Below are 12,814 nucleotides of genomic sequence, written 5' to 3' on the forward strand. Positions count from 1 at the left end.
ATGGAATTCAACTTGGAGAAGTGTGAGGTGATGTATTTGGGGAGGTCAAGCAAGGCAAAGGAATACACAATTAATGGGAGAATACTGAGAAGTGTAGAGGAAGTAAGGGACCTTGGAGTGAATGTCCACAGATCCCTGAAGGTAGCAGGACAGGTCAATAGGGAGGTTAAGAAGGCATATGGAATCCTTTCCTTTATTAGCCGAAGTATACAATACAAGAGTAGGGAGGTTATGCTGGAACTGTCTAACTCATTGGTTAGGCCACAACTTGAGTACTGTGTGCAGTTCTGGTCACCTCATTACAGAAAGGATGTAATTGCACCAGAGAGGGTACAGAGGAGATTTATGAGGATGTTGCCAGGACTCGAAAAATGCAGCTATGAGCAAAGATTGGATAGACTGGGGTTGTTCTCCTTGGAACAGAGAAGACTGAGGGGAGATCTGATTGAAATGTACAAAATTGTGAGGAGCCTGGATAGAGTGGAGGTGAAGGGTCTATTCACCTTAACAGAGAGGTGAGGGATGAGGGGGCATAGATTTAAAATGATGAGTAGAAAAATTAGAGGGGAGATGAGGATAAACATTTTAACCCAGAGGGTGGTGAGGGTCTGTAACTCACTGCCTGAAAGGGTAGTGGAGGCAGAGACCCTCAACTCATTCAAAAGGAGTCTGGATATGCACCTCAAGTGTTTAAGCTGGAGAGCTACAGACCAAATGCTGGAAGGTGATTTGAGAATAGGTGGATCGTCTTTCAGCCGGCACAGACACGATGGGCCAAGTGGCCTCTTTCTGTGCCTTAAACTTTCTATGATTCTATCTGATGACAAACTTAGTTGGCTTTCTGCATAGATGTGAAGTGGGGGGGGGGGGGGCTGGATGATGGACATGGAGACTGAAGCCAGAGGAGCAGGGAATCAATGCTGAAAAACTCTGCAAATCCAGCCCAGAATGAACAATTGGCTCATCTGCATCATGGAGCTGCAATCACAGGATTGGGAAGGATATGAAGGTGCTGGCTTGTGTCTGGTGCTGTGGACAGAATCCACACTCACTCAGGCATGTAAAAGGAGGGCATCTCAACAACTGACCATTTTAAAAGCTCCTCTGAAGAGGAGCTAATTGGAATATTGCAATATTAATGATACTGGGTAAACCTGAACCTGGCAGTCACCATTTTATTATTTTGGGCAATGGCAGGAGTTGGGCTCGACACCAGGACTGGAGCAGAGAGTATACAGAAAGTGCCTTTCTTAAAAAAATAATAGAAATTAGTTTGCCTGGAACCTCTAGGGCTGGCGAATGAAATGTGAGGTCTGAGTAGGCAGCAAGACTGGATGGTAATGGAGGGAGGGGGCAAAGCCCAGGGAGAACACAAGTGAAGAGAGAGGGGAAACTAAAGTTCATTAGAGTCAGAGACCCATCAAGGCTCAGGTATTTTCAGATCAATGAGCTGGGAAGAGTTTCAGGCTTGTGTAGCTAATCTCTGGCATTTTATTCCCAACATTTAATAACCCCAATAAACAATTCATAATATTTGAAACACTGGGGAACTGGATGGCACAGTGGGGTAAACGCCAGCCATTCATCTCCGGGCTACTGGATTCTGATCCTGCCTTGCTCGATGGGATGGCAATATTCATTGGGCTGATGTGAAGTGAGTTTGAACAATCTCAACCCAGTTCCTACTGGACATGAGTCTGGGATGGGGAAGATTTTAAGCATATTGGGGTGTGGATTGTTTGCACGGGGCAGGCTTGTACTTTGATTTGAGGGGGTCAGATTTTTAGTGCATGGAGTGGGGCAGGGTGGCGAGAAGTGAGCTTGGTTTTTCAAATGTTTCTTCATTCTTCAATAAACTTGCAAGTGCTTTGGCTGAAAAATAAAGCAATTTGTGGGGGACAGGGTGTTAAAACCTGACAATAGTATTTGAAATCATGTGCCGCTAACTCAATGGTCATGCCATATTTGTCCTGCCCCCAGCTCCAGATGATATAATAGGGAGTCCTAATCTGCTGTTGGTACCAATACATTATTAGGACAGTAGAGGGGAGCTTTACTCTGCACCTCCCTGTCCTGTACCTGACTGAGGTATGGTTGATGCTAACACTGGTGCCTGAAGTGGGAAGACTGTGCTTTATCAGAATCAATATTCATCAGCTTAAGAAAAACACACATCATCTAAAAGCTTCCAAAACAGTATAGCCAAGGCTGCCATACCTCAGAATTGCTTTCCCACATAGGATTGGGGGAAGTATACCTGAAATAAGGGATAAGGTTTTCATCCAGCAGAACTGGCATGTAACAACATTATAATGGAAAGTAGACGATAACCAATTAGACTTAATGCAACCAATGAGAAGGCAGAACACGAACTGCAGTAGTGATTCGGAAAGAAACAGTGGCCTAGCAATTCAGCAGCATCCATTTTTGGGCATTCCCCCAAAAAGCATATATGGTAGGGTCCAAGGAGCCCCAATATTAGCTCTTGGCCCTCTTTCACATATCAAGAACGCTGCAGGAGGAAGCAGATAGTGATGCAAACTTGGCCACTGCTAGTACTGCAACAGACTACAGGTAAGTGATTAGAGTTCTGGGTTGGGGCTCATGCTGGAAGGGGGATAGGGACAGTTGCAGGCTTCAATGGGAACAGTAGAGGGAGATTGAAGCCTCCATGATCAGTATGATGCTTTGCAGGTAAGTAAAAGCCTTTTTGTTCCCCTCCAGGTGATCTTTAGGGTTGATGTCATTGAGTTCAGCCAGCAATGGCTTTCTCTTTCCAAGGACAAATCAATGTTGTAGCAGATACCTAAAGCAGGGGATAGGCCACATATTTGCATATGCAAAGGACCGAACACCTGCTTTGGGAATTGACAAAAGGTCGCCTCTCATTTGTCCTTAGCCAATATGGCAGGCTTCAGACGTGTGCTGGTACTTCCTGGCCTCCATTTTGGGAACTTATAAGCTCGTGACCCAGTTTCTAGGCTAATGGCTCAACAATCTGGTAACTGATCGGAAAGGAAAAGCATCAATAAAACAAGTCAGAGAATTTAACTCTTTGAAGCAACTATACCTGACCAATGGTGGCTAGTTTCATTTGATTTTGATTGAATTCATTTTTCCACTGACAAAATGCAGCCCATGGAGACTGACTGTTGAATGAAGAGCACTTTTCTCACTAAGAGGTGAGATTTTTACAGGACCAACTGCTCAAATGGCACAATCCCAGGTCAGTGTACATGAAATTAAAGCAGCAGTTGTAAATACATTATTTTTAAATGCAGAGCAAGATAAGAAAGTGATTGAAAAGACTTTCGTAAAGGATGTTAACATCTGAGTTGACATAGAATCATTTTACTTTTGCCAAAAGTTTCCAGACACTTGTTTGAACATCCTAGTCAGCTCCAAGAGTTCAGAATTCTTAAAAATCACACCAACAAACCCAAAGTAAAAGCCATTCATTGCAATAGAAAGTTCTTGCTGCTGGACTATCTGGTCATGTTATGCAAAGCTAATATATCCTACACTGTTTACACAAATGTAGAGAGTTAGCCATTACCTGGGATTGCAATCCACACAGTTGTTGATGGAAGAGCTTCTCTCTCAGTGATTGAATGGCTGCTATGAAAAAGGTATATATGCAAATTATCACTAATGAAACAAACACACAGGCATCACATTTCCACTTATTCAGAGCCCCTTTGGTTTAATGGTGCATTACAATTGGCATAACTTGTCTGTCAGAGTTATTGAGTTAACATATCCAAAAGGCAACCCCTCTGATATCCATGAATATTCACCTGTAATTAAATTTGAATGTGGAAGGATTAGCTACTTTATCATTGGGCATGTGGCTTGGGGAAAATCTCCACGTTAATCCTGATCGGGTCAACGTGGGGGTGCTTTTGTAATTTAGTGCAAGTCAGCTGGGCCCATTCCATTTTATTTAAAAAGGAAGGAGGGAAAGAGAGAGAGTGCATACTCTTTTCCCCCCCCTATTCCTTTAATTCTATATTCTAAACCATTCCAATTGAATCGCTCCTCTTCCTCCCCCCTCCCCCAAACTATAATACATCATGGAAACTGATTTGCACACAACTTTCACGAGGAACAAACCCATGAGGAGTAAAATTGATTGAGCTGTCTCTAGAAATATAAAGTACCCACACCGTTTTGAACGAAGCTTCTCATCAACACGAACATTGCCTGGTTTGCTCCGAGTACATGCCTATCTGAGTTTGCATTTGTCCTTGGGACATTTTTCTATGTTAAAGTCGCTACGTAAATGCATGCTGTTTGAATGTGACCATGAATGTCCTTTCCTTTTCAGAAAGTTCTCGTGTTCTGCATTGCGTAATTACAAAGAATTAAAAAAAGCAGAGTATTACTTAATTGGAGATTGACCGCAGAACTCCGAGGTGCAGAGTGATCTAGGTGTTCTAAGTGCAGGAGTCACAAAAAGTTAGTATACAGGTACGACAAGTAATATAGAAGGCTAATGGAATGCTATCCTTTATTACAAGAGGAATTGAAAATAAAAGTAAGAACGAGGACAGAGAACACTCCACAAGGGTCTCCAATAGGGTACAATACATCTTGGAAAATGACGGCATCACTAGTGGACTGCGTCCTCTCCCTCAGCGAAGAGCTGCCAATGGCCTGCATCAACACTAGTCAAAGCAGAAAGTGCAGCCCAGTGCTTTGGTTCAACCAAATGCTGTGTCAGCTGTGGCTCAGTTGGTAGCACATCACCTCGGAGTCAGAAGGTTGTGGGTTCAAGTTCCACTTCCGGAATGGAGTACAAAAAAAAGAAATCAAAGCCAACACTCCACTGCAGTACCGAGGGAGGACTGCACTATCGGGGATGCTGCCTTTCAGAGGCCCCGGCTGCCCTCTCAGGTGGACGCATAAGATGCCATGGCATTATTTCAAAGAGGAGTGGGGGCATTATCCCTGGTGTCCTGGTCAACACTTACACTCAACCAACATCACAACAAACAAATTATCTGGTCATGATCACATTGCTGTTTGCAAGAGTTTCCTTTGTGCAACTTGGCTGCCATATTCCCTACATTACAACATTGACTGCACTTCAAAAGTACATCATTGGCTGTAAAGTGCTTTGCGATGTCATGTGGTCATGAAAGGCTCTATATAAACACAAATCCTATTCTTTCTTTTTGTTGGTGTCACATCAAGTGACTAGACAGGTTGGGCTAACTAGCATTTCCATGGGATGGATGATCCTTTATGACCACCAGCATGGATTCAGAACCAGGGGGTTGAGCTTTTTCACGCAGGCCTTAGAAAAAGGAAAAACAAATGTCATTCAAAATTAGGGTAACTGTAGGATTGATTATGTGGATTTGTTAAAATGCTAGAAGACAAGGCTTAAGAGGGATTTCATGACTTCTCTCATTGGATCCCAGCATTGTTCTATTGTACAATAAGTACAAATAAAGCACTGGCACTTCAATGAGATCATTGCTATAAAATCTGGATTATAAAATGTGAAACTGTACAACTCACTGGTTTCCAAGAACATTTTTATTGAGTGACAATATAAGCATTGGCTTAAGTGCAAGAATGCAAGGAAGTTAAATTCCTCAGACACAGGAGCTGAAGGGCCTTTTTTTTTATTTAGGTGGAATTAATGTTTAGTCTCATTGTGAAAAGTGGACATGTGTCAACAAACAGCTGGAAGGTGTGCATGTCAAACTTTCAAGTGAGGGTGGACTTCACATGTGCCTGCTCTGAAATTTAAACTCTATTTTGCTAAATTTTATAAGGTGGATTAAACCACTGTTACAGTCAAATGAGGAGGGGTCAAAGGGCTTCCCTCTTTTCCCTCTCCTTGTTTGATCACAGCAGGTTTAATTCTTAAAGCGGGTGTACTGGCCAGTTCAGTAGGCGTCTGATTACTTACTTGCTATGACCATAGCAAGAACTAGACAGGTTTTCTTGAGTTTAACAAAGAAACAGGTTAATTTCATTCTCCCTAAACCGAACCAATGCAAATAAACTACATGCACGCACACACGCTACAGAGTGGGGTAAGGTAGAGTGGTTGATTTAGAGCCCATAGCAAAAAGGGGTATATAGTCTGTGGCATTTGATGATTTGGCTGGCTTCTAGCTGAATTTGGTAGTCCTGAGGCTTTAAGTTTGAAAAGGTAGATGACTAGTTTGGTTTCTCTCTTGGGGACAGCGATGCGGATGATTTCCTCCAACAGGGTTTCTGATTTGCATAATCTGGCTACAAAGTGGTCAGTCAACAGACAGAGATTGAAGCTTGTAAGTTGAAATGGAGAGAGGGGGGGGGACCCCCACCTAGGTTTGCATGAGTCAGAGTCCAGAAGCTTCTCCTTTCAGCTGCAGAGAAACATAAGCTGAAAACTACAGATGGTGAGGGGGGCTTGTCACATGGCAGTCACTCAGTGATTCAAACGTAGCAGTCAGTAGTATTTGTTCTTGCTAAAAGAACAGGTAGTTCCCTTAAAATTCCTGGGTCTTGTTTCGTGCCAGGAAATGAGCAGACATTTTGTCTCCCTTCTCACAATGTAGGATATAGTGTTGCAAATTAGATGGCCATCCTAAGCTGCCAGCAAAGTCATATATTTTAACTGTGTCCTCAGATTTCTTTAAAAAAAAAATTCCGATCTCCAGTCAGTGGATTAAGGAAAATCATTCAATGAAGCAAGTGGACCACCTTTTAAGGAATGGTACCGAAAGAGGACTGAAACTGACATTTCCAGACAAACACGACTTATTACTCATTTTCAGACTGTTGACTATGCCAGCATTAGTTTACGTATATATTTTTTCCACTTTGAAGTAACAACTGTCTGTTTTGGCCACTGGTACTGATGACACAAAGACATATGCTGATAATTAGGCAGATAACAAACTCAAATTATACCAGTGGTTTCTAATTACATCTACAATACACAGGCAGGAAGCAGCAAAAGTGCACTTTCTAGATTACAATAAATCAAAAGTATCAATTCTAAACGAATTCTTGGCAGCTTGAGCGCTGGTCCACATGCCCGATCCACCCTCCCAGCAAACCTCTGCACTGGGTCTACCAACTTAAACCTTCCCCAGCACTGCTGCTGTCAGAACTGGAAACTTGCAAGACTTTACACTCACATTGATAAAACAGGGACATAGCAGGTCACCAGAGACTCATGTTACAGTTTTAACCAGGTTTTTTGTGCTGCTAATGCAGAGGGCAGGAGAGATTAAAGGACAAAGATGTCACAGAACAAAAGGCAAAGGGTGTGCTAATAGTTGTATTAAAAGAAAAAGCATTACTCCAGAGAGTGTTAATGGCAGAATAATGAATAGCTCTGTCCAAAAGCAAAACCATGAAAAACAAGTTTAAGACAGGCACATGGTTGAAAAATAAAATAGAAAAAAGAGAGAGCTGGGGGAGGTGTTGCTATGGGTACCCGCATGGGACTTAGTTACGCATGCCCTTTTGTGGGATATGTCAAACATTTATTATTCCAGAAATGCTGGAACCACTCAGCAGGTCTGGCAGCATCTGTGAAAAGAGAAGCAGAGTTAACGTTTCGGGTCAGTGACCCTTATTCGGAACTGGAAGCATGCTGCCTCCGCTGTTTGGCATGCAAATAGCCCTGTGTTGTAGCTTCATCAGGCTGACACCTCATTTTTAGATATGCTTGGTGCTGCTCCGGCATGCCCTCCTGCACTCTTCATTGAGCGAGGGTTGGTCCCCCGGCTTGATGGTAATGGTAGAGTGGGGGATATGCTGCGCCATGAGGTTACAGATTGTGGTTAAATACAATTCTGCTGCTGCTGATGTCCTACAGGGCCTCATGGATGCCCACTTTTGAGTTGCTAGATCTGTTTGAATCTATCCCATTTAGCACAGTGGTACTGCCACACAACACAATGGTGGGTATCCTCAATGTGAAGACGGGAATTCGTCTCCGCAAGGACTGTGCGGTGGTCACTCCGACCAATGCGGTCAGGGACAGATGCATCTGTGACAGGTAGATTGGTGAGGAGGTGGTCAAGTTGTTTTTTCCCCTCTTGTTGGTTCCCTCACCAACTGCCACAGACCCAGTCTAGCAGCTATGTCTTTTAGAAATCTGCCAGCTCGGTCAGTAGTCATACAGAGCCACTCTTGGTGATGGACAATGAAGTGTTCCACCCAGAGTAAATTCTGCACCCTCGTCACCCTCAGTGATTCTTCCAATTGTTGTTCAACATGGAGAAGCACTGATTCATCAGCTCAGGGGGGGGGGGGGGCAGTAGGTGGTAATCAGCAGGAGGTTTCCTTGCCCCTGTTTGACCTGATGCCATGAGATTCCATGGGGTCCGGAGTCAATGTTAAGGACTCGCAGGGCAACTCCCTCCTGACTGTATACTACTGTTCTGCCACCTCTGCTGGGTCTGTCCTACTGGTGGGACAGGACATACCCAGGGATGGTGGTGGTGGTATCTGGGACATTGTCTGCAAGATAGGATTCCGTGAGTATGACTGTCAGGCTGTTGCTTGACTAGTTTGTGGGACAGCTCCCCCAATTTTGACACTAGCTCCCAGATGTTAGTAAGGAGGACTTTGTAGGGTCGACAGGACTGGGATTGCTGTCGTCATTTCTGGTGCCTAGGTCGATGCCGTGTGGTCCGTCCAGTTTCATTCCTCTTCTTAGACTTTGTAGTGGTTTGATACAACTGTGTGGCTTGCAGGGCCATTTCAGAGGGCAGTTAAGAGTCAACCACCTTACCAGCCTCCACATCCAAAGGATCATCCTCTGCCATTTCTGCCACCTCCAGCATGATGCCATCACCAAACACATATTCCCCTCCCCACCTGCCAGCATTCTGAAGGGATCGTTCCCTCCGTGACATCCTGGTCCACTCCATCACCCCCCACTCCTCGTCCCCTTCCCATGCAATCGCAACCATCTTCAGCTGCTTCAATGACTTTCCCTCCATCATAAGGCCAGAAGTGGAGATGTTTGCTGATTATTGCAGTGTTCCATTCCATTCATAACTTCTAAGATACTAAGCATTCTGTGCCTGCATGCAGCAAGACCTGGACAACATCCAGGCATGGGCTGATAAGGGGCAAACAACATGCATGCCACACAAGTGCCTGATAATGACCATCTCCAACAGGAAAGAATCTAACCATTGCCCCTTGGCAGTTAACGGCATTACCATTGCTGAATCCCCAACCATAAATATTGAGCGGCATCGTTGACCAGAAACTTAAATTACCAGCCACATAAATACTGTGGTTACAAGGCTAGGTCAAAGGACGGGTATTTTGCGGTGGCTGGCTCGCCTTCTGACTCCCCGAATTCTGTCCACCATCTACATTGCACAAGTCAGGAATGCGATGGAGTACTCTCCACTTGCCTGGATGAGTGTAGCTCTAACACGCAAGAAACTCAATGCCATCTAAGACAAAGGAGCCCACTTGATTGACGTCCCATCCACCACCTTAAATATTCACTCCCTCTATCATTGTGCCATGTGGGCAGCACAGTGGCGCAGTGGTTAGCACTGCAGCCTCACAGCTCCAGCGACCCGGGTTCAGTTCTGGGTACTGCCTGTGTGGAGTTTGCAAGTTCTCCGTGACCGTGTGGGTTTCCGTCGGGTACTCCGGTTTCCTCCCACAGTCAAACACTTGCAGGTTGATATGTAAATTGGCCATTGTAAATTGCCCCTAGTGTAGGTAGGTGGTAGGAGAACTGAGGGAAGGTGGGGATGTGGTAGGGATATGGGATTAATGCAGGATTAGTATAAATGGGTGGTTGATGGTCGGCACAGACTCAGTGGGCCGAAGGGCCTGTTTTAGTGCTGTATCTCTATGACTCTGTGGCTACACTGTAAACTACAAGATACACTGCAGCAACTTGACAAGGCTTCTCTGACAGCATTTCCCAAACCCAAAACCTCAACTGACAGCAGGCACATGGGAAAGCCATCACCAGCAAGTTCTCCTCCAAGTCACACACTACCCTGACTTAGAAATATATCGCTGTTCCTTCACTGTCACTAGGTCAAAATGCTGGAACTCCATACCCAACAGCACTGTGGGTATACCGACATCACATTCACTGCAGCGTTTCAAGGGCAATTGGGGACAGAATTAATGCTGTCTTGCCAGCAATGCCCACATTTATTTATTCTTTCATGGGATGTGGGCATCACTGGCAAGGTCAGCATTTGTTGCCCATCCCTAATTGCTCTTGACAATTGAGTGGCTTGCTGGGCCATTTCAGAGGGCAGTTAAGAGTCAATCACATTGCTGTGGGTCTGGCGTCACATGTATGTAAGGACAGCAGATTTTCTTCCCTGAAGGACATTGGTGAACCAGATGGGTATTTTTTTTTTAAATTTACGACAATTGATGATAGTAATGGTGCCATGAAACGGAGACTAACTTTCAATTCCAGATTTTAAAAAAATTAATTGAATTTATATTCCACCAGCTGCCGTGTTGGGATTCGAAGCCGCATCTCGAGAACATTAGCCTGGGCTTCTGGAATACTAATTCAATGACATTACCACTAAGCCACTGCCTTTCCTGTAATCCCATGATTGGATTTTTATTTACTTTTTTCCATCTCATCCTTTGAGAAAGGATGACTATTTCACAAAGCACTATGAGGGCAAATACACAAATTACTAAAGGTCGCAACACAGGTTAACAAGGCCATTTTAAAAAAGCAAACCCAGCTCGAAGGTTTATTTCTAGACAGATAGGATTGAAAAGTAAAGAATTTATGCCAGACTTTTATTGAACCTTGGTTAGATCACACCTGGAGTACTGCATACAGATCTGGTCACCATAACACAAAGGATACTGGGGAGGGTGCAACAAAGATTTACAAGGATGATAACAGAATTGCTACCTTATGCCCATCAGGAGGAGATGAACAGGCTGAGGCTCTCTTCTCTTGATAAGAGGGGGTTGAGGGGTGACTTTATATAGATCTCTAAAATTATGAAAGTTTTTGATAGAGTTGATATAGATAGAATGTTTCCACTTGTGGGAAAGAGCAAAAGTAGATACCATCAATATAAAAGAGTTACCAAGAAATTAAATAGGGAATTCAGAAGAAACTCCTTTACCCAGAGAGAGTGGTGAGAATGTGGAACTCACTACCACATGGAGTGGCTGAAGTAAACAGTATAGATGAGTTTTAAGGGAAAGCTGGACACTCTTCAGTGTGAGATGTTGAAGCAGCATCGTCAGCAAAGAGGAATACCCTGATGAGGACTTTCCATACTTTGGACTTCGCTCTTAGACGGGCAAGGTTGAACAACCTGCCCCCTGATCTTGTGTGGAGGAAAATTCCTTCTTCTGAAGACTTGAACGCATGAGAGCAGCAGGGAAAAGAAAATCCCAAAAAGTGTGGGTGCGAGAACACAGCCCTGTTTCACGCCACTCAGGATAGGAAAGTGGTCTGATGAGGAGCCACCATCTTGAATTGTGCCTTTCATATTGTCATGGAATGAGGTGATACTTAGTAGCTTTGGTGGACATCCAATCTTTTCTAGTAGTCTGAAGAGACCACGTCTGCTGACGAGGTCAAAGGCTTTGGTGAGATCAATGAAAGCAATGTAGAGGGGCATCTGTTGTTCGCGGCATTTCTTCTATATCTGACGAAGGGAGAACAGCATGTCAATGGTCGATCTCTCTGCTCGAAAGCCACACTGTGCCTCAGGGTAGACGCGCTTGGCCAGCTTCTGGAGCCTGTTTAAAGCGACTTGAGCAAAGACTTTCCCCACTATGCTGAGCAGGGAGATTCCACGGTAGTTGTTGCAGTCACCGCGGTCACCTTTGTTTTTATAGAGGGTGATGATATTGGCATCGCGCATGTCCTGAGGTACTGCTCCCTCGTCCCAGCACAGGCATAGCAGTTCATGTAGTGCTGAGAGTATAGCAGGCTTGGCACTCGATTATTTCAGGGGTAATGCTGTCCTTCCCAGGGGCTTTTCCACTGGCTAGAGAATCAATGGCATCACTGAGTTCCGATTTTGTTGGCTGTACGTCCAGCTCATCCATGACTGGTAGAGGCTGGGCTACATGGAGGGCAGTCTCAGTGACAACATTCTCCCTGGAGTACAGTTCTAGGTAGTGCTCAACCCAGCGGTCCATTTGCTTGCATTGGTCAGTGATTATGTCCCGATTTAGATTTGAGGGGGGCTATCTTCTTGATGGTTGGCCCAAAAGCTCTCTTAATGCCAGCATAGATTCCTTTGATGTTTCCGGTGTCTGAGGCCAGCTGAATATGACTGCATAGGTGTTTAGTTTAGTGATACAGCACTGAAACAGGCCCTTCGGCCCACCGAGTCTGTGCCGACCATCAACTACCCATTTATACTAATCCTACACTAATCCCATATTCCTACCACATCCCCACCTGTCCCTATATATTTCCCTACCACCTACCTATATACTAGGGGCAATTTATAATGGCCAATTAACCTATCAACCTGCAAGTCTTTGGCATGTGGGAGGAAACCGCAGCACCCGGAGGAAACCCACGCAGACACAGGGAGAACTTGCAAACTCCGCACCCGGGTCCCTGGAGCTGTGAGGCTGCGGTGCTAACCACTGCGCCACCCCTGTTGCCAGTAGTCATTTGCGCAGCGCCTGGCTGTGCTTTGTGCAGTGCTTCTGGCTGCTTTAAGTGCTACGGATGTTAACTCGCTGGGGGCTTTCTTGTAGTTCAACAGTGCAATGCGCTTAGCGGCTATGACAGGTTCCAGCTCTTCAGTAGCAGATTGAAACCAGTCTGCATTCCTCTTCGCACATTTGCCGTAGGTGG

General features: G+C 44.8%; 1 protein-coding gene across 4 annotated transcripts in view; it reads right to left on the reverse strand.

Annotated features, from left to right (window-relative positions):
- Nucleotides 1-12,814, reverse strand: part of lrmp (lymphoid-restricted membrane protein) — a 146,269-nt gene that overhangs the window by 69,873 nt on the left and 63,582 nt on the right. For 3 of the 4 annotated variants that reach the window (XM_068058876.1, XM_068058878.1, XM_068058875.1), the window contains exon 19: nt 3,557-3,618. In XM_068058876.1, coding sequence (XP_067914977.1) covers nt 3,557-3,618 — 62 coding nt within the window. The remainder of the gene's footprint in view (nt 1-3,556; nt 3,619-12,814) is intronic. The other variant, XM_068058877.1, reaches the window with a different exon arrangement.

The sequence above is a fragment of the Heterodontus francisci genome, chromosome 27 (genome assembly GCF_036365525.1).
Source record: "Heterodontus francisci isolate sHetFra1 chromosome 27, sHetFra1.hap1, whole genome shotgun sequence".
In the NCBI taxonomy this organism is placed as follows: domain Eukaryota; kingdom Metazoa; phylum Chordata; class Chondrichthyes; order Heterodontiformes; family Heterodontidae; genus Heterodontus; species Heterodontus francisci.